This window comes from Callospermophilus lateralis, chromosome 3, assembly GCF_048772815.1.
Source record: "Callospermophilus lateralis isolate mCalLat2 chromosome 3, mCalLat2.hap1, whole genome shotgun sequence".
NCBI classification, from domain to species: domain Eukaryota; kingdom Metazoa; phylum Chordata; class Mammalia; order Rodentia; family Sciuridae; genus Callospermophilus; species Callospermophilus lateralis.
In genome coordinates, this window is record NC_135307.1 from 65677351 (window position 1) to 65703921 (window position 26571).

General features: G+C 35.0%; 1 protein-coding gene and 1 pseudogene across 3 annotated transcripts in view; both read right to left on the reverse strand.

Moving 5' to 3' along the window:
* Fut8 (fucosyltransferase 8) overlaps window positions 1–26571 on the reverse strand; it is a 316775-nt gene that overhangs the window by 86174 nt on the left and 204030 nt on the right. For all 3 annotated transcript variants that reach the window (XM_076848320.2, XM_076848323.2, XM_076848321.2), the window contains 2 exons: window positions 25466–25581; window positions 25187–25349 (listed from right to left, as the gene is read on the reverse strand). In XM_076848320.2, coding sequence (XP_076704435.1) covers window positions 25187–25349; window positions 25466–25581 — 279 coding nt within the window. The remainder of the gene's footprint in view (window positions 1–25186; window positions 25350–25465; window positions 25582–26571) is intronic.
* LOC143393474 (52 kDa repressor of the inhibitor of the protein kinase pseudogene) lies at window positions 13057–16352 on the reverse strand (annotated as a pseudogene).

The window sequence follows — 26571 nt, forward strand, 5'->3', positions numbered from 1 at the left end:
CTTGAGTTTGGAAACCACTCCCACACAGATGTGTGGTGAGGGCAGATAAAACAGAATCAAGGCTACTAGACAAGGCATGCTTTCCACCTAGAGAGATTCTTCTCTTAAAACAAACTTTATTATTAGGAAAAGTATTCTCTTAAGATAGAGAATCATCATCTAGTTGATAAAGACTAAGCAATAAACAGGATAAATACAACTTCATATGCAAATGTCTAGTACCACTTGAAAAATATACCTAGATTCCTTAGTAGAAAGGCAATTATGCAAGGAAAAAAGGCCCAAATTTAAGAGGATCCATGTTACAGTTTAATAAAAGTCTCAATAAAATCATATCTCATTCCTCAGATAACTTGGAATAGAACCACCATTTGACCCAGGAATCCCACTCCTTGATATATATGCAAAGGGCTTAAAATCATCATACTAGAGTGACACAGCCACATCAATATTTATAGCAGCACAATTCACAAAGCTAAGCTATGGAACCTACCTAGATGTCCTTCAACAGACAAATGGATAAAAAAAAGGGATACACACACACACACACACACACACACATACACACACACACACTCAATGGGATATTATTCAGCCAAAAAGAAGAATGAAATGATGGCATTTGCTGGTAAATGGATGAAACTGGAGACCATCCATGGATACCATTATGCTAAGTACAATAAGCCAATCCCCCCAAACCAAAGGCTGAATGTTCTCTCTGATATGAGGGTGCTAATACACAATAAGGGGGTAGAGAGAGAAGAATGGAAGTTCACTGGATTAGACAAAGGGGAATGAGGGAAGGGAGAAGATATTGGGAGTAGGAAAGACAGTAGAATGAATTGGACATAAATTTCTTATGTCCATATATGAATACATGACCAGTGTAACTCCATATCATGTACAACCACAAGAATGAGAAGTCATACCCCATGTATGTATAATATGTCAAAATACATTCTACTATCATGTATATCTAAAAAGAATAAAAAAAATCATCTCAAAGAACTTAAGATCTCCCCTTCCCATGTGTGTGTGTGTGTGTGTGTGTGTGTGTGAGAGAGAGAGAGAGAGAGAGAGAGAGAGAGAGAGAGAGAGAGAGAGAAAGAGAAATAAAACACAAACAAGATGTCAAGGTTCACAAACCTTAACTTTTTAAGAGTGGAAATATAAATTCTTGGACCTTTCAAAGTATCTGTGTTCCAAAGATATTGAAAAATTAAGTCACTGGGCCACAACATCTATGATTAGAAAATCTAACAAATTTATAAACTATTAACCTATCAATCTTTCCCTATAATCAGATAATGCTTGCTCCTTATCTGATTCAAAGTCCTCTTCTTTGCTATATAATCCTTCATGATAGTTTTTTTGCACATCTGCAAATGGCTAATCACTATGATTAGTTATAAGCATCATTCACCATCTGAGAGGACATCAAACCTTAGCTTTAGCAAAGTTGCCTTATAAATTACTGATAATGAGACAATTCAGACTAGGCAAGGGAAATAAAATTGCTGTTTCAGCACACTGTTTTGCCAAAGGTTTCAGTCAACTTAGTTGAGACATAGTTCATTGTGAGCCTTCCTGAAATTTAATAATTGCTATAACTTAAAAGCAAAAAGAAGCAACTCTGATAACTATTTCATGAACTGGTGTCTGGCAACATGAAGATGACAAAAGAAACAATTAAATTAAATATGTCTCTGGGGTAACCTGAAAATACGATATGACAAAAACACATAGAGGTTAAGATACAAATCTAAACCCCATAAATTCAAGCGCTGAATCTACAATGCTAAATAAATAATAAAATATTGACTGAAATAATCGCTGTGTAATACTTATTTTTTTAACTATTTCAAAGATGGAAGCTGAGGCCAATTCATTTCAATGGTATCAAAAGCAGTGGTAAATTTTACTGTTACTATGAAATATGGTCATATGCAATTACTAGAATAGAATCAATTAAAAATCTAGTGATACTAATTTTTGAGACCAGTATAGCAAATAATAATTAATATGCTACTCTGCCATTATTTATTATATCATCAACTCCTTTAAATTCTTTAAAATCCTATTAAAGCTTTTAAAAGACAAGAAGTATTATTAATTACTATCAGTTGATTGCCCAACTGTGGTAGAAGGCAAAGATTGGCTCTATTAGTTATTAGCATCCAAGTAATAGGTTAAACAGGTAAACAGAGTATTTTGCTAAAAATCTTAAGTGAACTTGAATCCTAGATCTAAACATGATATTTGGTCCCCTGGTATTTAGAGTAATGAACAATGGGAGCCATATTCCAAAAAACAAAACAATGCCCTCATCATGGGGAATAAAGAAAAGACTTTACTCATAGCTTATTTACCACTGATCCCTGGGTGAGAGGTCCATCAATTGTAAACTCAACTATGAACCCTGAAACAGTCCTGTAACTTGGCTTGTGGTCTAAGAGCAATTTTGTCTGGTCCTGCCCAGAGAAACTTCTATCCTGTGTCCCTGGATCAGCCCGGCAGATCTTGGTCCTACACCAAGCAGTTCCGCAATACAGCTATGTAACTCAGCACTAGTCCATTTCACCTGGAGTCTGAGAGCAGTCTTACCCACCCAACAATTCATCATAAATTATAATGAAGTGTAACAGATTAAATTCTCCAAACAAAAGACCCAGTTTGGTTAAACAGATAAGATCCAACACTGTGTTGCAAATAAGAAATTCACTTCTTAGCTTGTAAGACACACACAAGCTAAACAAGAATGAAAAAAAGGGGGAAATGAAGGGACGATAACCAAACAGGGATAAGGATGGCTATATTTACATCAGACAAAAAAGATTTAGCCAAAATTTGTCACAAGAGACAAAGAAGGTCACTGCATAATAAAAAGGTTAAATTCATAAAAAGGATATAACAATTATAAATACATATACATCCCAAATAGTAGCGTGAAGCCAAATAAAGCAAATATTAACAGAACTAAAGGAAAAATAGATAGCAATACAAAAATAGCAGGGTTTCAATATTCTATTTTCAATAATGCATACATCACCCAGATTAAAAAAAAAAAAATCAATGAGGGAACAGTACACTTGAATAACACTGAGGACCAAATGCACCTGACAAACTTATAGAATGTTTTAGCTAATAATAGCATAAAACAGATCCTTTCCAACCATACATGAAACATTCTCCAGGACAGATTATATATTGTGCCACAGAATAAATCTTAACAAATTTAATAAGATTAAAATCACAACAGATATATTTTCTTTTTTTTTTTTCAGGGATAGAGGTTGAATCCAGGGCCCCCCACATCCTAGGCAAGTGCACTACCAATGAGCTACACTCCCAGTCCCATATTAGGTTATCATTTCTAACCACAAAAACAAAGTAAACACTCTTGATTAATAGATAAAAGAAATAAAAGGAAAATAAAAATGTATCTTGAGAAAAAAAATGGAATTGTAACAAACTAATAAAGCTCATGCAGCAAAAGCAGCGCTAGGAGAGAATTTTGCAGTGATAAATGAGGAGGGAGGGAGGGAGGGAGGGAGGGAGGGAGGAAGGAAGGAAGGAAGGAAGGAAGGAAGGAAGGAAGGGCAAAACAGAAAAGATCTTGATCTAAATTAATCTCAAGGAACCAGAAAAAAAATAGACTAAAGCTAAAGATAGGAGGAGGAAGGAAACGATACTGAGTAGAAATAAATGAAATAGAGACTAGAAAAAGAATAGAAAAAGATAAATAAAACTAAGAGTTGGTTGTCTGAAAAGGTTAACAAAATTGACAAATCTTTATCTAGATTATCCAAAGGAAAAAAAAGAAAGGTTTCAAAAAAAATGATAAGTGCAAAAGGAGACATTACGATGGATACCAAGAAATACAAAGGATTATAAGACTACTATGAACAATTGTATGTCAATAACATAAGTAATGGATAAAAACTTAGGTATAGCGACAGCCGCCCAGCCAGACCGGAGCAGGAAGCCGCGACAGCCGCCCAGCCAGACCGGAGCAGGAAGCCGCGACAGCCGCCCAGCCAGACCGGAGCAGGAAGCCGCGACAGCCGCCCAGCCAGACCGGAGCAGGAAGGCGCCAGCCGCTCAGCCAGACCGGAGGAGGAAGTCCGGTCCCCGCCCTGAGCGCTAGTCTCCAGGAAGCCCATCAACCCTTAAAATCCATCAAAGTGGGTGTGGCTACCAGCACAGTTGCGGCTGATCCAGGTACCCGGTTTCCAACTCCCCCACCCTTAGCTGCGATAACTCAAAATATTTCCCACAAGCTTTTGGGGATTGTAGCTATCAACACAAAACAACAACTGTAGAGGCACCTGGTTTCTACCTCAGAGACTAGAGTAGGGAAGATACAGGTGGAAGCTCATTTCCCTTCACACTGGCTATACCCACCACCCTGAATACAGAGGCTCAAACTAGGAATAGACAACGCCACCTACTGGAAGCAAGGAAAACAGTGTTCTGAGAGACTTTTGTGTTTTTTTTTTGTTTGTTTGTTTTTCCTCTCTTTCTCTTTTCTTCTCTCTCTTCCACAACTTCAGCATATGTGAAACCAAGAACTGAGCATGAACAACTGAATTACCAAAGTAATATAATATAGAGGAATTGCATATACCCCACCTCCCCCCCATTTTTTTCTGTATTTCTATCTTACTTCCCTTCCCTTCTCTTATTTCTCTTTTCTTCCTTGTTATTTCTTTTCTTTTTTTTTTTAATTCATATTCTCTCTATACCACTTTCAGTCTCCTAACTTTTGCTATCTATACATAGGGTAACTATCTAAATAGGAGGTTGAATCTATACATTCTTCCATAAATTACCAGTCGAGTGGTTAGAGTTTTCCAAAGGTGCTAAGTTAGTTTAACCTCATTCCCTCACTCCTTTCTCTTTAAGTATAACATCCTTCGTCTGAAATTAAGTTTTCTATATGCCACCAGGTACGCCTTTTATGAAACTAAGGAATATATTCTTAAGTAATAATTAAATCCAATATCTATAGTCTTAGAATCTAACTATAAATGTATTAATAATGAAAACTTGTCCTTAGATAATGTACTGTTGATATTGGGATCTGTTAACATTGTCTTTCTCCGAAAAAGAGGGATATTGGAGCTATTCAAGAACAATACAAATATATAAGGGGAAAAACATTAGCTCAACAGTTTCACAAAGCTAGAAAGAACCATGAGCAGTATGAAAAGACAAGGAAAGAAAGGACCACAAACAATACAGGTCAATTCAACATTAGATGAGGTAATATCTGCAGCTGATGGACTGTCAGACAAAGAGTTCAGGATATACATGCTTCAGATGATCTGGAGTCTCAAGGAAGACATTATTCATCAAATTCAGACAATGAAAAATCACTTTGACAATGAATTACATAAACAAATCCAAGAAGCAAAAGATCAACTCTATAGGGAGATAGAGGATATAAAAAACAAACAAACAGAAATCCTGGAAATGCAGGAAACAATAAACCAAATTAAAAACTCAAATGAGAGTATTACCAGCAGAGTAGAACACTTGGAAGATAGAACTTCAGACAACGAAGACAAAGTTTTTCAACTTGAAAAGAACATAGACAGCTCAGCGAGAATGTTAAGAAATCATGAGCAGAACATCCAAGAATTATGGGATAACATCAAGAAACCAAACCTAAGAGTTATTGGGATACAAGAGGGTACAGAGGTCCAAACCAAGGGAATGAGTAATCTATTCAATGAAATAATACTAGAAAACTTCCCAGACTTAAAGAATGAAAAAGAAATCCAAATACTAGAAGCCTACAGGACACCGAATATACAAAATCATAAGAGATCCACACCAAGACATATAATAATGAAGATGCCCAACATACAGAATAAGGAGAGAATCTTAAAAGCCACAAGAGAGAGGAAGCAGATTACATTTAGGGGTAAACCAATCAGGATAACTGCTGATCTTTCAACACAGACTCTGAAAGCTAGAAGATCCTGGAACAACATATTTCAAACGCTGAAAGAAAAAGGGTTCCAACCAAGAATCATGTATCCAGCGAAATTAAGCTTCAGGATTGAAGATGAAATAAAAATCTTCCACGATAAGCAAAAGTTAAAAGAATTTGCAGCTAGAAAACCAGCTCTTCAAAACATCCTTGGCAAAACATTACAGGAAGAGGAAATGAAAAATAACAATGAAAACCAACAACGGGAGGTAGTACAATAAAGGAAAAACTAAGCATAGAGGAAAAACTAATCATGTTAAGTGTCATACATAACCAAATATGGCTGGAAATACAAACCATATCTCAATAGTAACCCTAAATGTTAATGGCTTAAATGCACCAATCAAAAGACATAGGCTAGTAGAATGGATTAAAAAAAAGATCCAACAATATGCTGCCTACAGGAGACTCATCTGATAGGAAAAGACATACACAGACTGAAGGTGAAAGGTTGGGAAAAATCATATCACTCATACGGACCCCGGAAGCAAGCAGGGGTGTCCATACTTGTATCAAATAAAATAGACTTCAAGCCAAAGTTAATCAAAAGGGATAAACAAGGACAATACATACTGCTCAAGGGAACCATACACCAACAAGACTTGACGATCATTAATATATATGCCCCAAACAATGGTGCAGCTACGTTCATCAAACAAACTCTTCTCAAGTTCAAGAGTCTAATAGACCACAACACAATAATCATGGGAGATTTTAATACACCTCTCTCACCAATGGACAGATCTTCCAAACAAAAATTGAATAAAGAAACCATAGAGCTCAATAATACAATAAATAACTTAGACTTAATTGATATATACAGAATATACCACCCAACATCAAGCGGATACACTTTCTTCTCAGCAGCACATGGATCCTTCTCAAAAATAGACCATATATTATGTCACAGGGCAAAGCTTAGCAATTACAAAGGAGTTGAGATACTACCATGCATTTTATCTGATCATAATGGAATGAAATTGGAAATCAATAATAAAAGGAGAAAGGAAAAACCCTACATCACATGGAGATTAAACAATATGCTACTGAATGAACAAAGGGTTACAGAAGACATCAAAGAGGAAATTAAAAAATTCTTAGAGGTAAACGAAAACTCAGAAACAACATATCGAAATCTTTGGGACACTATGAAAGCAGTACTAAGAGGAAAATTCATTTCATGGAGTTCATTCCTTAAAAGAAGGAAAAGCCAACAAATAAATGACCTCATACTACACCTCAAAGCCTTAGAAAAAGAAGAACAAATCAGCAGCAAATACAGTAGAAGGCAAGAAATAATTAAAATTAGAGCAGAAATCAATGAAATCGAAACAAAAGAAACAATCGAAAAAATTGACAAAACTAAAAGTTGGTTCTTTGAAAAAATAAATAAGATTGATAGACCACTAGCCACACTAACAAAGAGAAGAAGAGAGAGAACCCAAATTACTAGCTTACGGGATGAAAAAGGCAACATCACAACAGACAATTCAGAAATACAGACGATAATTAGAAATTATTTTGAAACCCTATACTCTAATAAAATAGAAGATAGTGAAGGCATAGATAAATTCCTTGAGACATATGAACTACCCAGATTGAATCAGGAAGATATAAACAACCTAAACAGATCAATATCAAGAGAGGAAATAGAAGAAGCCATCAAAAGACTACCAACCAAGAAAAGCCCAGGACCGGATGGATATACAGCAGAGTTTTACAAAACATTTAAAGAGGAACTAATACCAATACTCCATAATCTATTTCAGGAGATAGAAAAAGAGGGAGAACTCCCAAATTCATTCTATGAGGCCAATATCACCCTGATTCCCAAACCAGAGAAGGACACCTCAAAGAAAGAAAACTACAGACCAATACCCCTAATGAATTTAGATGCAAAAATCCTCAATAAAATTCTGGCAAATCGTATACAAAAACATATCAAAAAGATTGTGCACCATGATCAAGTAGGATTCATCCCTGGGATGCAAGGCTGGTTCAATATACGGAAATTAATAAACGTTATTCACCACATCAATAGACTTAAAGATAAGAACCATATGATCATCTCGGTGGACGCAGAAAAAGCATTCGACAAAGTACAGCATCCCTTTATGTTCAAAACATTAGAAAAACTAGGGATAACAGGAACTTACCTCAAAATTATAAAAGCTATATATGCTAAGCCTCAGGCTAGCATCATTCTAAATGGAAAAAAACTGAAGGCATTCCCTCTAAAATCTGGAACAAGACAGGGATGCCCTCTCTCACCACTTCTATTCAATATAGTTCTTGAAACACTGGCCAGAGCAATTAGACAGACGAAAGAAATTAAAGGCATAAAAATAGGAAAAGAAGAACTTAAATTATCACTATTTGCGGATGATATGATCCTATACCTAGAAGACACAAAAGGGTCTACAAAGAAACTACTAGAGCTAATAAATGAATTCAGCAAAGTGGCTGGATATAAAATCAACACGCATAAATCAAAGGCATTCCTGTATATCAGCGACAAATCTTCTGAACTGGAAATGAGGACATCTACCCCATTCACAATAGCCTCAAAAAAAATAAAATACTTGGGAATCAACCTAACAAAAGAGGTGAAAGATTTATACAATGAAAACTACAGAACCCTAAAGAGAGAAATAGAAGAAGATCTCAGAAGATGGAAAAATATACCCTGTTCATGGATAGGCAGAACTAACATCATCAAAATGGCAATATTACCAAAAGTTCTCTATAGGTTCAATGCAATGCCAATCAAAATCCCAACGGCATTTCTTGTAGAAATAGATAAAGCAATCATGAAATTCATATGGAAAAATAAAAGACCCAGAATAGCAAAAGCAATTCTAAGCAGGAAGTGTGAATCAGGAGGTGTAGCGATACCAGATTTCAAACTGTACTACAAAGCAATAGTAACGAAAACAGCATGGTACTGGTACCAAAACAGGCGGGTGGACCAATGGTATAGAATAGAGGACACAGAAACCAATCCACAAAATTACAACTATCTTATATTCGATAAAGGGGCTAAAAGCATGCAATGGAGGAAGGATAGCATCTTCAACAAATGGTGCTGGGAAAACTGGAAATCTATATGCAATAAAATGAAACTGAATCCCCTCCTCTCGCCATGCACAAAAGTTAACTCAAAATGGATCAAGGACCTTGATATCAAATCAGAGACTATGCGTCTGATAGATGAAAAGGTTGGCTCCGATCTACATATTGTGGGGTCGGGCTCCAAATTCCTTAATAGGACACCCATAGCACAAGAGTTAAAAACAAGAATCAACAAATGGGACTTACTTAAACTAAAACGTTTTTTCTCAGCAAGAGAAACAATAAGAGAGGTAAATAGGGAGCCTACATCATGGGAACAAATTTTTACTCCTCACACTTCAGATAGAGCCCTAATATCCAGAGTATACAAAGAACTCAAAAAATTAAACAATAAGAAAACAAATAACCCAATCAACAAATGGGCCAAAGACCTGAACAGACACTTCTCAGAGGAGGACATACAATCAATCAACAAGTACATGAAAAAATGCTCACCATCTCTAGCAGTCAGAGAAATGCAAATCAAAACCACCCTAAGATACCACCTCACTCCAGTAAGATTGGCAGCCATTATGAAGTCGAACAATAACAAGTGCTGGCGAGGATGTGGGGAAAAGGGTACTCTTATACATTGCTGGTGGGACTGCAAAATGGTGAGGCCAATATGGAAAGCAGTATGGAGATTCCTGGGAAAGCTGGGAATGGAACCACCATTTGACCCAGCTATTGCCCTTCTCGGACTATTCCCTGAAGACCTCAAAAGAGCGTACTACAGGGATACTGCCACATCGATGTTCATAGCAGCACAATTCACAATAGCTAGACTGTGGAACCAACCCCGATGCCCCTCAATAGATGAATGGATAAAAAAAATGTGGCATTTATACACAATGGAGTACTACGCAGCACTAAGAAATGACAAAATCATGGAATTTGCAGGGAAATGGATGGCACTAGAGCAGATTATGCTAAGTGAAGCTAGCCAATCCCTAAAAAACAAATGCCAAATGTCTTCTTTGATATAATGAGAGCAACCAAGAACAGAGCAGGGAGGAAGAGCAGGAGGAAAAGATTAACAATAAGCAGAGTCATGAAGTGGGAGGGAAAGGGAGAGAAAAGGGAAATTGCTTGGAAATGGAAGGAGACCCTCATTGTTATACAAAATTACATATAAGAGTTTGTGAGGGGAATGGGGAAAAAATAAGGAGAGAAATGAATTACAGTAGATGGGGTAGAAAGAGAAGATGGGAGGGGAGGGGAGGGGGGATAGTAGAGGATAGGAAAGGTAACAGAATACAACAGTTACTATTATGGTATTATGTAAAAATGTGGATGTGTAACCGATGTGATTCTGCAATCTTTGTAATGTTTTGAATAACCAATAAAAAAAATAAAAAAAAAACAAAAAAATTAAAAAAAAAACTTAGGTATAAATCCTATATACCTACCAAGGCTGAATTATTGTTTTTAATTCACATTTTATTTAGATTGAAATAAACTATACAAAACTGATTTTCTTCACCAAAAATAATAGCAATATTTTCTGTATTAGTTCTAGATAAATCACAAAATATTTTTTGTAGATTTTCTGGGTTTTGCTCATAAATCAAGATGAGACAGCAGAAATATTCAAGAAAAAAGAGGACAAATCATTTGACACAGTACCCATGGGCTGATTTTGTCTTAACCATGAAGCAGACATGTTTAACATTTACCTGCTAAAAAGCTTATGAAAATGCAGGATCAACAAAAAAATGCAAAAGCAACAACTAGATGTGGAACTACTGTGGCAAGCGCTTCCATCCAAACTTTAACCTGTTCTTTTAAATTCATTTAAAAAAGAAAAAAAAATCTACACTGAATCCCTTGATTGGTGAGCTCACAAGCTACTCTCTCTGGTAATTCAATGTCCATTACACATTTATAAGAACATACTTAAAACTTTTATTAGTCAAAGGTCCATGGTATGTTCTTGGATAGGAAGAATTAATATTATCAAAATGACCATACTACCAAAAGCAGTATACAGATTTCATGCAATTCCAATTTTTTAAAACCTCAACACATTCCTCATAGAAAGAGAAAAAAAAAAAACAATCATAAAATTCATTTGGAAAAACAAGATACCCAGAATAGCCAAAGCAATGCTTAGCAAGAAAAGTGAAGCAGGAGGCATCACAATACCAGATCTTAAAGTATCTACAGAGCTTCAGTTAACAAAAAAAGGTATGGAATTGGCACAAAATAGATATGTAGATAAATGGTTCAGAATAGAAGACACAGAGAAAAACCCACATGAATAAAGTTATTGCATACAAGACAAAGGTGCCGAAAACATACATTGGCAAAAAGATAACCTCTTCAACAAATGATGCTGGGAAAACTGGAAATCCATATGCAGCAAAATGAAATTAAACCAGTATCTCTTACCATACACAAAACTCAACTCAAAGTGGATCAAGGACCTAGGAATTATACTAGAGACCCTGCACCTAATAGAAGAAAAAGTAGGCCCAAATCTTCATCATGTCAGATTAGGTCCTGACTTCCTTAAAAAGATGCCTAAAGCACAAAAATAAAATCAGGAATTAATAAGTGGGATGGATTCAAACTAAAAAGATTCTTTTCAACAAAAGAAACAATCAATAATGTGAAGAGAGAGCCCACATAGAGGGAGAACTTATTTACTCTACGCACATCAGATGAAGCACTAATTTCTAGGATATATTAAGAACTCAAAAACCGTAACACCAAAAAAAAAAAAAAAAATCAATAAATGGACTAAGGAACTGAACAGACACTTCTCAGAAGAACATATATAATCTATCAACAAATACATGAAAAAAGGTTCAACTTCTCTAGTAATTAGAGAAATGCAAATCAAAACTACTCTAAAATTTCATCTCACTCCAGTCAGAATGGCAATTATCAAAAATACAAATAACAATATGTGTTGGTGAGGATGCAGGGAAAAAGGTATACTCATACATTGCTGGTGGCACTGCAAATTGGTGTAACTACTATGGAAAGCAGTATGGAGATTCTTTAGAAATCTTTTTTGATCCAGCTATCCTATTCCTTGTTCTATACCCAAAAGACTTAAAATCAGCATACCATAGTGACACACCTACATCAATGTTCACAGTAGCTCAATTCACAATTGCTTAACTGTGGTTCAATCTAGATGCCCTTCAACAGATGAACAGACAAAGAAACTGTGGTACCTGGAATATTACTCAACATTAAAAGAGAATAAAATTATGACATTTGCAGGCAAATGGACGGAGCTGGAGAATATCATGCTAAGTGAAGTAAGCCAATCTGAAAAAATCGAAGGCCGAATGTTCTCTTTGGTAAGTGGATACTGATCCATAAAGCAGATGGGGATGGGAATGAAGGAACTTTGATTAGGCAAGGAGAGGTAGGGGAAGGGAGGGGACATGGGGACAGGAAAGATAGTGGAATGAGATGAATATCCTTATCCTAGGTACATGTATGACTGCACATATGTTTGCGACTCTACATTGTGTACAACTAGAGAAATGAAAAGTTATGCTCTATTTGCATATAATGAATTACAATGCATTCTGCTGTCATGTATAACTAATTAGAACAACAACAAAAAAGTCCATGGTGTCATATAATATTTTATAAAATATAATCCTTACTCAAAATTTATTTCTGAAAAATATTCCTAACTCAGTACCTGACAATTGCACTCATCATGATAACAAATGTTATTTCTAAACTGACTTAACTAAAACAATTCGAGAGTTTCATTAGCAGAGATCACACAGAAGTGAACAAATAGGCATTCAAAGCATGACAGTTCAAAGAGGGACCACTTAAATAGGCAGACTGTCAATGAATAATGTATTCAAAGGAAGGTCTATAGGCAAAGATATCCGGTGATTAAGTGACCTACATATACCTTATGGCTTTTCTTCAAATATCAAACATAAAAGAAAGTCCACTTTAAAAGACTGTTAGGTATTTTTAAGGGCTTCTGAATTATCTGTAGGGAACTCTAATTTAGTTGTATAGAGTTTGATATATGTCTACCATTAAATACAAATTATATTTTATATCAAAATTTATGTTAAGCAAAGCCAAGTTACTTGAACATTGGTTTGTCAAAATGCTCCTCTAGTATGCTTTCAGATACTTTTGTCCATTTTCACAGTGCTTATTCTCAATCTTCATCACTGGAAAAATGCATGGAACCTTTAGTAATACATATACATTAGGAAAAAATCTGATGTCAGGCAGATGGGGGCTGCATAAATAATGGGTGGAAACTTTATATATCTTTCCCTCTGATTTCCATTTGATTCTCTAACAAAAAAAAAAAACTAAGCTGAGAGCATGTCTGGATTGGGTAAGTCACTTCTGTACATGTTAATACCTCTGATGTATAGAATTTGAGTTTTTCCCTGACAGAGGGTACCAGAGATAAGCATGTAAGACTCTGAGACACACCTGAGAATGTACCTTTAAATTTCTGAATAATGTACTCCAATATTGGAACACAAAAAATTGTTTTTAATGGTAGTCCTGAGAGATTAATTGAGATTCCAATTTACCTTGATGAGCCCTATGGAATCTCCTAGGGACTTTCCATTTGGAAATCAAGTTTTGTTGCTAAATTTGTGATTTCCTCAAAAGAAAATTCCTGATAAACTTCAACATTTCCCATTACTTCACTGAGTGAATGCAGCACTACAGTGAAACTGCTAAGAAGACATCCGAGATCGCCCCTGGAGGTTTTTCCCAAAGACACTTGTAAAAGATAAAGCATTTTTGAGAATACAATGAAATCAAAATCTGTGCACTAGAGGGTACAAATGCTCAGCCAGCTCTAGTTATTCCATCTAATAACTGTGTCACTATTTATACCATCTAAACATAAAACAAGTGTTTGTAGGAAGTATACTAAAATTTCAAAAGTATCATGCCTGCCTTTCACTGAGAACAGAAAATTTCCATTAGTTCTTTACCCATTTCATCACCTTTCTAAAACAGAACAGAAATTTTACTGTCAAATGCTAAAAGCAGTTGAGATGATCTGTGGAAAAAAAGAACAAGTTTACTCAACTGTCCCTAGTACAACCAAATCCCCATCACAGACACTAATTTGTAGTCACATATTTAAGGCACAGGAAGATCAAAGTGTATATGTAGATAGCTTGGGGATATTTCTTTTTAAAGTCCAGAAACAACAACTTTCATTTTGGAAGAAAATTCAATATATGCAATGAACATTCCATACAGTCCCCATTCCTCAGTTATGCTAGTGTGGAATTTCACAGACAAAATATTTACATCAGCTGCATGAGGGAGGAAGCCCACAAAGTTCTCTCTCGGGTTATAAGATTCATTAACAAATTTCACCAACATGAATAGGTGCTCTTCTCTTGCTATGTTCACTACATTGTTAGTGATAACAGAAAAGAAAGATGAGTTTCTTCCTTCACTGAGATTTTCTTTCTACATACAGCTCTCACAAATCTCTAGCATCTGTTTCTGCTGTGTTTTGGAACAGAATAATGTTAATACTGTGGTCCCAAAGCACATTTTCAAGACTGTTCACTAGAATTTATTTGGCCTTCCCAAAAGGCTTGAAAATTATCAGGAGCAAGAGATCTTCTTAGATTTCATGAGACTAAGGATATCCAGATATATGATTTGTTTTTCCCTAAGAATTAAAATTTCCTCATAAAAACTGAAGGAAGACCCATGAAGTAAAGAGAAACAGTGGGGAATAATATTGGCCAAACTATATTGTCATATCATGAGCAAATGAAAATATTTATAATGAATCCCATCATTGTGTACAATTATAATTCAATAAAAATACAAGAAAAAAATCATGGCAGTGATGCTGGGAAATAAAGCCAGGCATTCTTCTATTAAAAAAAAAAAATTCAAATAAATTTGGGCGGGGGGTACAGGGGATTGAATTCACATTTATTCAACCACTGAGCCACATCCCCAGCCCTATTTTGTATTTTATTTAGAGACAGAGTCTCACTAAATTGCTTAATGCTTTGTTTTTGCCAACGCTGGCTTTGAACTAAGGATCCTCCTGCCTCCGCCTTCCAAGCCACTGGAATTAAAGGCGTGTGCCATTGTGCCTGGCCCAAATAAAAATTTAAGAGCTCTTTGTCTTCTTTCTCCCAAAGGGTTAAAGGTAGAATGTCTTCATCCTGCTTATCACTCCACTGCACTGGGGTTCTGATTATTGCTCTTGTTTCTTTGTTTTTATTCCTGTTCAGAAGTTTTATCATTTTTTTTTTCAATATTTTTGTCTATGGGGCCTCCTAGGTGAGGAAAACTTTTAAAAGAGAGATGTTGTAAAATGGAACCAAAAGACAAAAAATACATATGTGTAGATTTCATTATCCTGTTCTAGAAGGGCCAAAGAAGAAACACTTTTCATTCCCAGTTTCCTTGATATCCCCCCTATGTCAGGAGGAGGCATAAGGAAGTTGTCCTCAATTTCAGAGGGGCCCTTAATTTCAGTTCATTTCTTTTTTTGCAGGGATGGAGGGAGTAAGGGACTGGGGATTGAACCCACAGATGCTTAACCACTGAGCCATATACCTAGCCTTTTTAAATTTTGTTTGTACTTTATTTAGAAACACGGTCTCACTGAGTTGCTTCGGGTCTCACTGAGTTGCTTCAGGCCTCCCTAAGTTGCTGAAGCTGGCTTTGAACTCTTGCTTCCTGCCTCAGCCTCCCAAGCCACTGGGATTACACTCATGTGCCACCGTGTCTGGGTTTCAGTCCATTTCATTTAAATAAAAATTAATGCAAATCCTTCTCAAATTCTTCCATAAATTTGAAGAAGTAGAAATATTTCCAAATGATTTCTAAAAGGTCAGCATTCTACTTACAGCAAAGCCAACAAAGGATAAAATAAGAAAAACAGGACAATATCTCTCATGTATATGGATGCAAAAGTCCTCAGTGAAATACCAAGTAACCAAGTTCCATATAACATTAAAAGAATCACACATTATGTTCAAAGGGGACTTATCCCTAGGATGCAAAGATGGTTTAACATATGCAAATCAATAAATGTGAAATAATAACAAAAAGAGCATTTTAAAAAATTCAACATCCTTTCATAACAGTACCTCAATAAGTTAGGTACTTCAAAGTAAAGGCGATATGTGACAAGCTCACAGCTAACATTATACTCAACAATAAAAGCGTAAAAGTTTTCTTCTGAGACCAGAAACAAAAGAAGGTGCTCACTCTCACCACTTGGATACAACATCGTAGGGGAAATCCTAGCCAGAGGAATTAGGGAAGAAATAAATAGTGAGCCTACATCAAACAAACAAAAAAGCTATTGTTGTACAGCAAAGCAAACAATCAACAAAATGAAAACACCTACAGAATTCGAGAAGATATTTGCAAACTATATATCTTAGAGGGGTTAATATCTTCTTCCCTTCTAATGTAGATACATTTTATTACTTTTTCTTGTCTAATTGCAGTTTTCAGTGGTAAGATAAAAAGTTCTTGGGATACAATATACTGCATGATGACTGTAGTTAATACAAATATATTGTTTACTTGAAATGTGCTAAGAGAGCACACCTTAAATGTCATCACACAACCAATGGTAACTGTGTAGTAAAGCACATAATGATGGTAATCCTCACACAATGAGTATGTATAGAAAACCATCTTATTGTATAAACCAGAAATTTACCTTTACCTTTTCCTTTTTTTTTTTGGTGGCACTGGGCATCAAACTAGGCCTTACACAATCTAAGATCTAGGCAAGTTTTCTACCACTAAAGTATATCTTCAGTCACTTTTTACTTTCTAGTTATATTTTAGATAAGGTGGAAAAATAAAAACAGTCCAAAGAAAGAAATCTCTTCTAAAGAAAACAAAACCCAAGGGGGATCCAAGATAGCGGAATAGAGGAAGACCTGTTTCTGGCTGTTCTGTGACATGAAACCAAGAAAGCAGACAGGCAACTTCTCCACAAGTTCTCACCTAGACGAAATGCAACATCTCAAAGAGTGTGAGAGGATCCCTATACGCAGACTGTTGCAGAAATCACCAGGAGTGCAACCACCCACACAGAAATCAGAGCCTCTGTGTTCGAGTGGAACTCTGGACTCCAGAACCAAAGCCCGAAGTTCTAGCTCACGCAGGGCTCTCAAGCGGATTAGCAAAATCACCTATCTGCACCTCTGCAGAACTCCAGACTGCTCTCTGCTTGAATGCAGGTCACTCAGGTGCTATCCATCCACAGCATAAAGCCATCACCCAGCTCCCCGACCTCATCAGACACCTTGTTACTGGAAGCAGTCCGACTCCATCTTGGAAAACCTCTCTTGCCATTTTGGTGGGTGTGGCTATCAAATCAGACCTCCATTTGAGCAGCATATCATCCTACATCCGACCCCCATTTCATTGCCCACCGCCAGAAACTGTAAACTTTTTTATGAAACTACTGATTATATTGTAAATAATAATTGAATCCAACATTTCTGGACATTGAGACTAAACTATAAATGTCTTAATAACAAAAATTTATTCATAGGTGATGTATTGTTGATATTGGGATCTGTTAACATTGTCCTTCCCAACAAAGGAGGAATCTTGGAACCCTACAAGAGCACTACAAATCTATAGGGTAAAAATAATAACACACCAGACACACAGAGCTGGAAAGGAAGACACATGAGCAACATGAAAAGACAAGGGAAAAAAGTACCAAAAACAAATCAAGACAACACATCATTAGAAGCATTGGCAGCTAAGAAAAAATGACAGAGAAAGATTTCAGGATATGCTTAAATATGCTTTATGGTTAAAATGTTCTGTGATCTCAAAGAAGATATATGAGAACAAATACAGGCAGTGAAAGATCACTTCGACAATGAGCTACATAAACAAATTGAAGAAGCAAAAGATCAACTCAATAAGGAAGCAGAGGTAATAAAAAATTTAAAAAAAACCCAGAAATCCTTGAAATGAAAGAAAGAATAAACCAAATTAAAAACTCGAATGAAAGCATCACCAACATAGCAGACCAGTTAGACGATAGGACATCAGACAATGAAGATAAAGTATTTCATCTTAAAAAGAACATTGACTTCATAGTGAAAATGATAAGAAACCACGAGCAGAACATCCAAGAAATAGGGGATAGCATAAAAAGACCAAATTTAAGAGTTACTGGGATAAGGAAGGCATGCACAGAGGTCCAAACCAATATGAAATAATATCAGATATGAAATAATATCAGAAAACTTTTCAAGCAAGAAGAATGAATTAGAAATCCAAATTCAAGAAGCCTACAGGATGCCAAATGTACAAAATCACAAAAGATCTACACCAAGGCACTTTATAATGAAAAGCCCAACATACAGAATTAAGGAGAGAATTTTAAAAGTCACAAGAGAAAGAAATCAGATTATATAAAAGGGAAAACCAATTAGGATAATGGCAGATTTTTCAACACAGACCCTGAAAGCGTGAAGATTCTGAAACAACATAATGGGTGCCAACATAATGGGGAATCTTGTATCCAGCAAAATTAAGCTTTAGATTTGAAGATGAAACAAAAACCTTCCACGATAAACCAAAGTTAAAAGAAAACTGGAATTACAAAACAGCCTTGGCAAAATATTTCATGAAGAGGAAATGAAAAACAACAATGGACATCAGCAGAAGGAGGTAGTACATTAAAGGAAAAACTAATTAAAGAGGAAAACCAACTCAAGTTAAATAACAAAAATAAACAAATATGGCTGGAAATACAAACCATGTCTCAATAGTAACCCTAAATGGCTTAAACTCACCAATCAAAAGACATAGGCTAGCAGATTGGATAAAAAAGAAGACCCAACAATATGCTGCCTCCAGGAGACTGATCTTATAGGAAAAGACATACACAGACTGAAGGTGAAAGGTTGGGAAAAATCATACCAATACCATTCACATGAACTGTGGAAGGAAGCAGGGGTTTCCATACTTATATCAAATAAAGTAGACTTCAAGCCAAAGTTAATCAAAAGGGATAAAGAGGGACATTACATATTGCTCAAGGGAGCCATAATCAACAGACATAACAATCATAAATATTTATGCACCAACAATGGAGCAGCTATGTTCATCAAACAAACTCTTCTCAAGTTCAAGAGTCAAACTGACAACAACACAATAATCTTGGGTGACTTTAACATACCTCTCTCACCACTGAATAGATTTAGCAAATACAAAAAAGAAGATACTACCATGCATTTTATCAGATCATAATGGAATGAAATTGGAAATGAATGACAAAAAATAAAAACTTCTCCATCACCTGGAGATTAAACAATATTACTGTGACAATGGTCACAGTAGACCTCAAGATTAAAAAATTCTTAGAGGTAAATGATAACATAGATACAACATATTGAAATCTCTGGAACACTATGAAAGCAGTACTAAGAGGAAAACTCACTGCATGGAATTCATTCCTTAAAAGAAGAAAAAGTCAACAAATAAATGACCTCACACTACATCTCAAAGCCCTAGAGGGGAAAAAAAAAAAAAAGAATAAATCAGCAAAAGTAGTAGAAGGCGAGGAATAATTAAAACTAGAGATGAAATCGAAATAAAAGAAACAATTGAAAAAATTGGCAAAACAAGAAGTTGGTTCTTTGAAAAAGTAAATAAAATTGACAGACCCTTAGCCACACTAACTAAGAGAAGGAGAGAGAGAACTCAAATTACTAGCATACACGATGAAAAAGGTAATATCACAACAGACACTACAGAAATACAGAGGATAATTAGAAATTATTTTGAAAACTTATTCTCCAATAAAATAGAAAACATTGAAGGCATCGACAAATTTTTTAAGTCATACGATTTGCCCAGATTGAGTCAGGAAGATATTCACAATTTAAATAGACCAATATCAAGTGAGGAATTAGAAAATGCCATCAGAAGCTTATCAACCAAGTACAGCCCAGGACCAGATGGATAAACAGCCGAGTTCTACAAGTCCTCTAAAGAAAAACTAATACTATTACTCTTCAATTTATTTCAAGAAATATAAAAAGAGGCAGTAATTCCAAACTCATTCTAATGAGGCCAATAGCATCCTGATCCCCAAACCAGGCAAAGACATCTCAAAGAAAGAAAACTTCAGACCAATATCTCTGATGAACACAGATGTAAAAATTCTCAATAAAATTCTGGCAAATCAAATACAAAAACATATCAAAAAGATAGTGCACCATGATCAAGTGGAATTCATCCCAGGGATGCAAGATTGGTTCAACATATGGAAATCAATAAATGTAATTCATCACATCAACAGATTTAAAGATAAGAATCATATGATCATCTCAATAGATGCAGAAAAAACATTTGACAAAATACAGCACCACTTTATGGTCAAACATTAGAAAAACTAGGGATAATAGGAACGTATCTCAACATTGTAAAGGCTATCTATGCTAAACCTCAAGCCAACATCATTCTAAACGGAGAAAAATTGAAGGCATTTCCTCTAAAAACTGGAACAAGACAGGGATGCCCTCCTTTCACCACTTCTATTCAACACAGTTCTTGAAACACTGGCCAGATCAATTAGACAGATGAAAGAAATTAAAGGAATACACATAGGAAAAGAAGAACTTAAATTAGCACTATTTGTTGACAATATGATTCTATACCTAGAAGACCCAAAAAACTCTACCAGAAAACATCTAGAACTAGTAAATGAATTCAGCAAAGTAGCAGGACATACAATCAACACCCATAAATCAAAGGCATTTCTGTATATCAAGGACAAATCCTCTGAGAAGGAAATGAGGAAAACTACCCCATTCACAATAACCTCAAAAAAAAAAAATAAATAAATAAAGATACTTGGGAATCAACTTAATGAAAGAGGTAAAAGATCTATACAATGAAAACTACAGAACCCTAAAGAGAGAAATCAAAGAAGACCTTAGAAGATGGAAAGATCTACCTTGCTCTTGGATAGGCATAATTAATATTATCAGAATGACCATACTACCAAAAGTACTATACAGATTTAATGCAATTCCGATCAAAATCCCAATGGCATTCCTCATAGAATTAGAAGAAGCAATCATGAAATTCATCTGGAAAAATAAGAGACCCAGAATAGCTAAAACAATCCTTAGCAGGAAGAGTGAAGCAGATGGTATCACTATATCAGATCTTAAATATACTATAGAGTAATAGTAACAAAACAGCATGGTATTGGCACCAAAACAGACTGGTAGACCAATGGTACAGAATAGAGGACACAGAGACTAACCCACAAAATTATAATTATCTTATGTTAGACAAAGGTACCAAAAAACATGCACTGGAGAAAAGATAGCATCTTCAACAAATGTTGCTGGGAAAACTGGAAATCAATATATAACAAAATGAAATTAAACTCACCACGCACAAAACTGAACTCAAAATGGATCAAGGAACTAGGAATTAAACCAGAGACTCTGCGTCTAATAGAAGAAAAAGTAGGCCCTAATCTTCATCATGTGAGATTAGGCTTCAACTTCCTTAATAAAACTCTTATAGGGCAAGAATTAGAACCAAGAATCAATAAATGGGATGGATTTAATTAAACTAAGAAACAATCTGTGAGATGAACAGAGAGCCTACATCCTAGGAGCAAATATTTACCCCTTACACACCAGATAGAACTAATCTCTAGGGTATATAAAGAACACAAAAAGCTAAGCACCGAAAAAAACAAATAACCCAATCAACAAATGGGCTAAGGACCTGAACAGACACTTCTCAGAAGAGGATATACAATCAATCAACAAATATATGAAGAAAATGCTCATCATCTCTAGCAATCAGAGAAATGCAAATTAAAACTACTCTAAAATATCATCTCACTTCAGTCAGAGTGGCAGCTATTATGAAGATAACAATAAGTGTTCCTGAGGATGTGGGGGAAAAGGTACACTCATACATTGCTGGTGGGACTGCAAATTGCTGCAGCCAATTTGGAAAGTAGTATGGAGATTCCTTGGAAATCTGGGAATAGAACCACCATTTGACCCAGCTATCCCTCTCCTTGAACTATACCCAAGGACTTAACAACAGCATACTACAGGGACATAGCCACATCAATGTTTATAGCAGCACAATTCACAACAGCTAAACTGTAGAGTCAACCTAGATGCCCTTCAGTGGATGAATGGATAAAAAAAAAATGTGGCATATATACACAATACTCAGCATTAAAAGAGAATAAAATCATGGCATTTGCAGGTAAATGGATGGCGTAGGAGAAGATAATGCTAAGTGAAGTTAGCCAATCCCAAAAAAACAAATGCTGAATGTTTTCTCTGATATAAGAAGGATGTCTCATAGTGGGTTAGGAAGGGGGAGCATGGGAGGATTAGATGAATTCTAGATAGGGAAGAGGGGTGGGATGAAAAGGGAGGGGGCAGGGGATTAGGAAGTGTGGTGGAATGTGATGGACATCAGTATCCAAAGTACATGTATGAAGACTCGATTTGGGTGTCAACATACTTTATATACAGAGATATGAAAAAATGTGGTATATACGTGTAATAAAAATTGTAATGCAAAAAAAAGTACACGTGTAAAGGCAAAAAAAAAAAAAAAAAAACCCATATTTTCCCCTATCAGTGAAGTCTCTTTGTGTGCTTCATAGAGAAATCTAAATAAGAAAACTAATAGACTTAACTTCTGACTTTTCAGAAAATAAAAATTTTTGTCCAGAGACACCTTATAAACTATAATTTGGGCAAGTGTAAAAATAAAGTGGGTAGGCTGATGTTGTGGCTCAGTGTTAAAGCACTTGCCTAGCATGTGTGAGGCATTGGGTTCAATCCCTAGCACCACATAAAAAATACTAAATAAAGGTATTATGTTCATTTACAACTAAAAAAATTAAAATAAAAAAAATGAAGTGGGTAAAAAATGTACTATAACTAATGTAAGATGTAAGTAAAAGAGGAAACTGAATGTGGGCTACATGGGCACTATTTTCTCAAATTTCTGTAAATATAACACTGTTCTAAAAATTAAAAAAAAAGTCTACTAATAAAACATGAATAAATAAACATGAAGATTTTTGTGTTACTGAAAATCACCAGAGGGAAACATAAGCGTATTTTAATTTTAATTCTTCTACTTAAGGATCTTAAAAATAGCTACTGTGAAGGTATTTTCATATTTCACATTTGGTATATATTACAAACACTTTCTATTTGTACACTTATAACTTTAAAGGTTATTTCTCTAATATTTGGCTGTGTTGTTCATTTCTGAAGCTAAATTACTACTCTGTGAAGTTGTGTCTCAGATGCATTATAATTTCTGCTTAAGATAGCAAAAGAAACTAATTAGGGCACCTGTACTTTCAATTGTCTTCATTGAAATGTTATTTAACATATATTAAATGTCAGTGACAGGAATTCTAATACATTTGTAGCAGAATTATCTAACAAAAAAATATAACATTGGTTTACATTAATTTTTTCATGGGCCCATTTATTATATTCACTTTTCATTTGTACAAAATCATGAAGTACATGTACAAATTATATTTATAAAATGGGGTTTAAAAATTATTTTAATTTTAAAGAGACCTGAAAATCAAATTCAAATAACTTAATTAAGTCATTTAAACATTTCATCAGTAGCCAATATTAAAAATTTCCTGTTATATACACATAGTCTACCCATATCAAATCTTCAAATTTTCCTACAAAACTTCAGCAAACCACATAATCACCAACCCCAATTTATCAGGCACTTGGTGTCTAGTATCTGCTGTAGGATAGAGACATATTAAGAATTAGTCAATATTTGGTTTAATGGTCTAAATATGGCATGACAACAAGCTGGGCTAAAAATTTCACAGGGACTGCAAAGTGTGGGGCCTCATAATTCAATGACCCTTGAAATCCATGTTATCGTATTTCTAAAGAATCATTAATGCTAAAATGATTCCAATAAGCTGACAGATTTTATTTGTACTTTCATTTAAATAGCAATTTTTCAAAATCATAATACTGCTGATGATGTTAATATATATGAATCCTTTGTTTGTACAGGGTAATCCTTTTCCTCTTCTCAGTGGTACGCTATTCGAATATACCAATCTTTCTTTTATTGTTCATTAATGAGACAGTAATTGCCATCAGAATCCTATTGAGAACATAGGCTTTTCAATATAAGAGGCCAAAGGATCCTTTTTGTTGTATTTATAATGATTTTCAGATACATTTTGCTCTGCATGAAATACCTACCACCAAAATATTTTCTTTTTTTGAAAGATTATAGGTATTCTGAACGTGAATATGTACATGGAAGTGTTCCTCTGGTGAGCAAATTCCCATGGAAAATCAAAAGATATATTGCACATTATTTAGAAATGCACAAATAGTAGAAACAAACGTTAAGTGGGCAGATCTCAGTTTCTCTTTTTACTAACGACATGGAAGAGCAACTAACAGAATACTCCTTTTTATCCAAATCCTCTAAACCTACAAAAGGGACCATTTTAAAGAGTTCAGTGTTTGAATGAGAAGTGTAACTGTAGTCTTAGTATGAGCTGCAATGTACTACAGTGTAAAAATACACAGTCATCTTCAAATATTGATCATACATGAAGGACATTTATAGAAAGATTTTATTGTATTGTTGGTTGATACCACTACCTTCAGAGTTTTTATGATATAAAGATTTCCAGAGCTGGGTGCAGTGGCGCACATCTGTAATCCTAACAGTTCAGGAGGCTGAGGCAGGAGGATCGTGAGTTCAAAGCCAGCCTCAGCAACAGTGAGGCACTAAGCAACTCAGTTAGACCCTATCTCTAAAATACTAAAAAGGGCTGGGGATGTGGCTCAGTGGTTGAATACCTCTGAGTCCAATCCCTGGTAGCCAAAAAGAAAAAAATATATATTTCTAGAAATACATTTTAAATAATATTTTCTGTCCTTTAAGACCTCACATACTCTACTGCTCTACCATTTAAGAGAGAAATTAACAAAAATTGCAGTCTCTTATTCTTAGACTACACTCTGCACTACAGCCCTATCATATGTATAGGGAGAAAAGTACCTTTCATGATGTCCTAAATCGGAAAGAAATTCATCTGCATGTCTTTGGAGTTCATTTCCTTCTAAATTTTTTAATTTCTTTAATTCACTCTGTAGAAAAAACCAGAGTTCTTTAGCTCCATTTTCAATTCTCCTTCTTAGTATTTCATGATCTTTTCCTAGACCTGCAGTCAAAGAATAAGAGGAATATCAGAATTTCCAAGATTTTTTAAAATTTTGATATTTTCAATTATTTGTACTAAAGCCAATGTACTGAGTGAGGGAATCACTTATTACTTACCATTTCTGGTTTGTTTCTTATAATTTTCAATCTGTTCTTTGGCTTTAACAAGCTGCTCTTCTAAAATATGTACCCTTCCTGTGGCTGGTCCCTGATCAATGGGGCCTTCTGGTATCCTATAGTTCAGGAAAGAAAATGTAAACATTTAGCTTTTAAATTATGTAACAAAATACATGCTAAAACATTTGTACTGGTAACTCTGCAAGTCTTTAAACATACCACAAAAAGGTACCAAATGAAAATTTCTCTTCAAAGGTGTACAATTAACCACAAAAGTGGCATGATAATGAGCAAAACCAGAAAATAATAATCTAGCTCATAGATCTGTGATCTTGGAGGAGTTAAGAAACTTCAGAGATATTTTGGAAAGACTTTCATACTATTATTTAGAGTGCCATCATCAGTGGCTAAGTGGTTAATAACAAAGGAGAGTGAAGTAAAGGCTTTAAGAGAATAAGGAAGCATATATCTGAATGTGTGTCTATGGTCATGTTCAAATATCAAATGCAAAGTAATTCTAAATAATCTGTTTATCAGGCCATGTACATATATATTTCAATTCATGAATTCAAGATTTAGATTACAAAACATAGGGGTTTTTTTAAAAAATTATTTTTTTTGGTTGTAGATGAACACAATATCTTTATTTTTATTTAATTATTTTATGTGATACTGAGGATTGAACCCAGGGCCTCACTTTTAATTCCAGCCCCAAAACATTGGTTTTATAAGGAAGTGAAAGAGAAGGATAGAAGATGAAATATATTAGGAAAAACTAAACTTTAATGTCCTATTTGCTCCCAATCTACAACAAAAAATACTGGTCAATAATATAAAATGTTGGAACATGGTAGAACAACTACAAGATCTTTTATCAACCTATCTCCACTTTTTTTTTTTTTTTTTAAAAAAAAACAAACCATGCCTATTTCTAACATGTTTTGCTTTTTATCTTTTGACAAGATTTTGTACTCCATTTTGGCATAAATAAGCAAGTAAAAACAATGGTCTCCAAAAGATATCTGTAGCTTAATCTCTAAAACCTGTGAATGTTACCTTATATGGAATAAAAAACTTTGAATACCTGACTAAGGATCCTGAGTCAG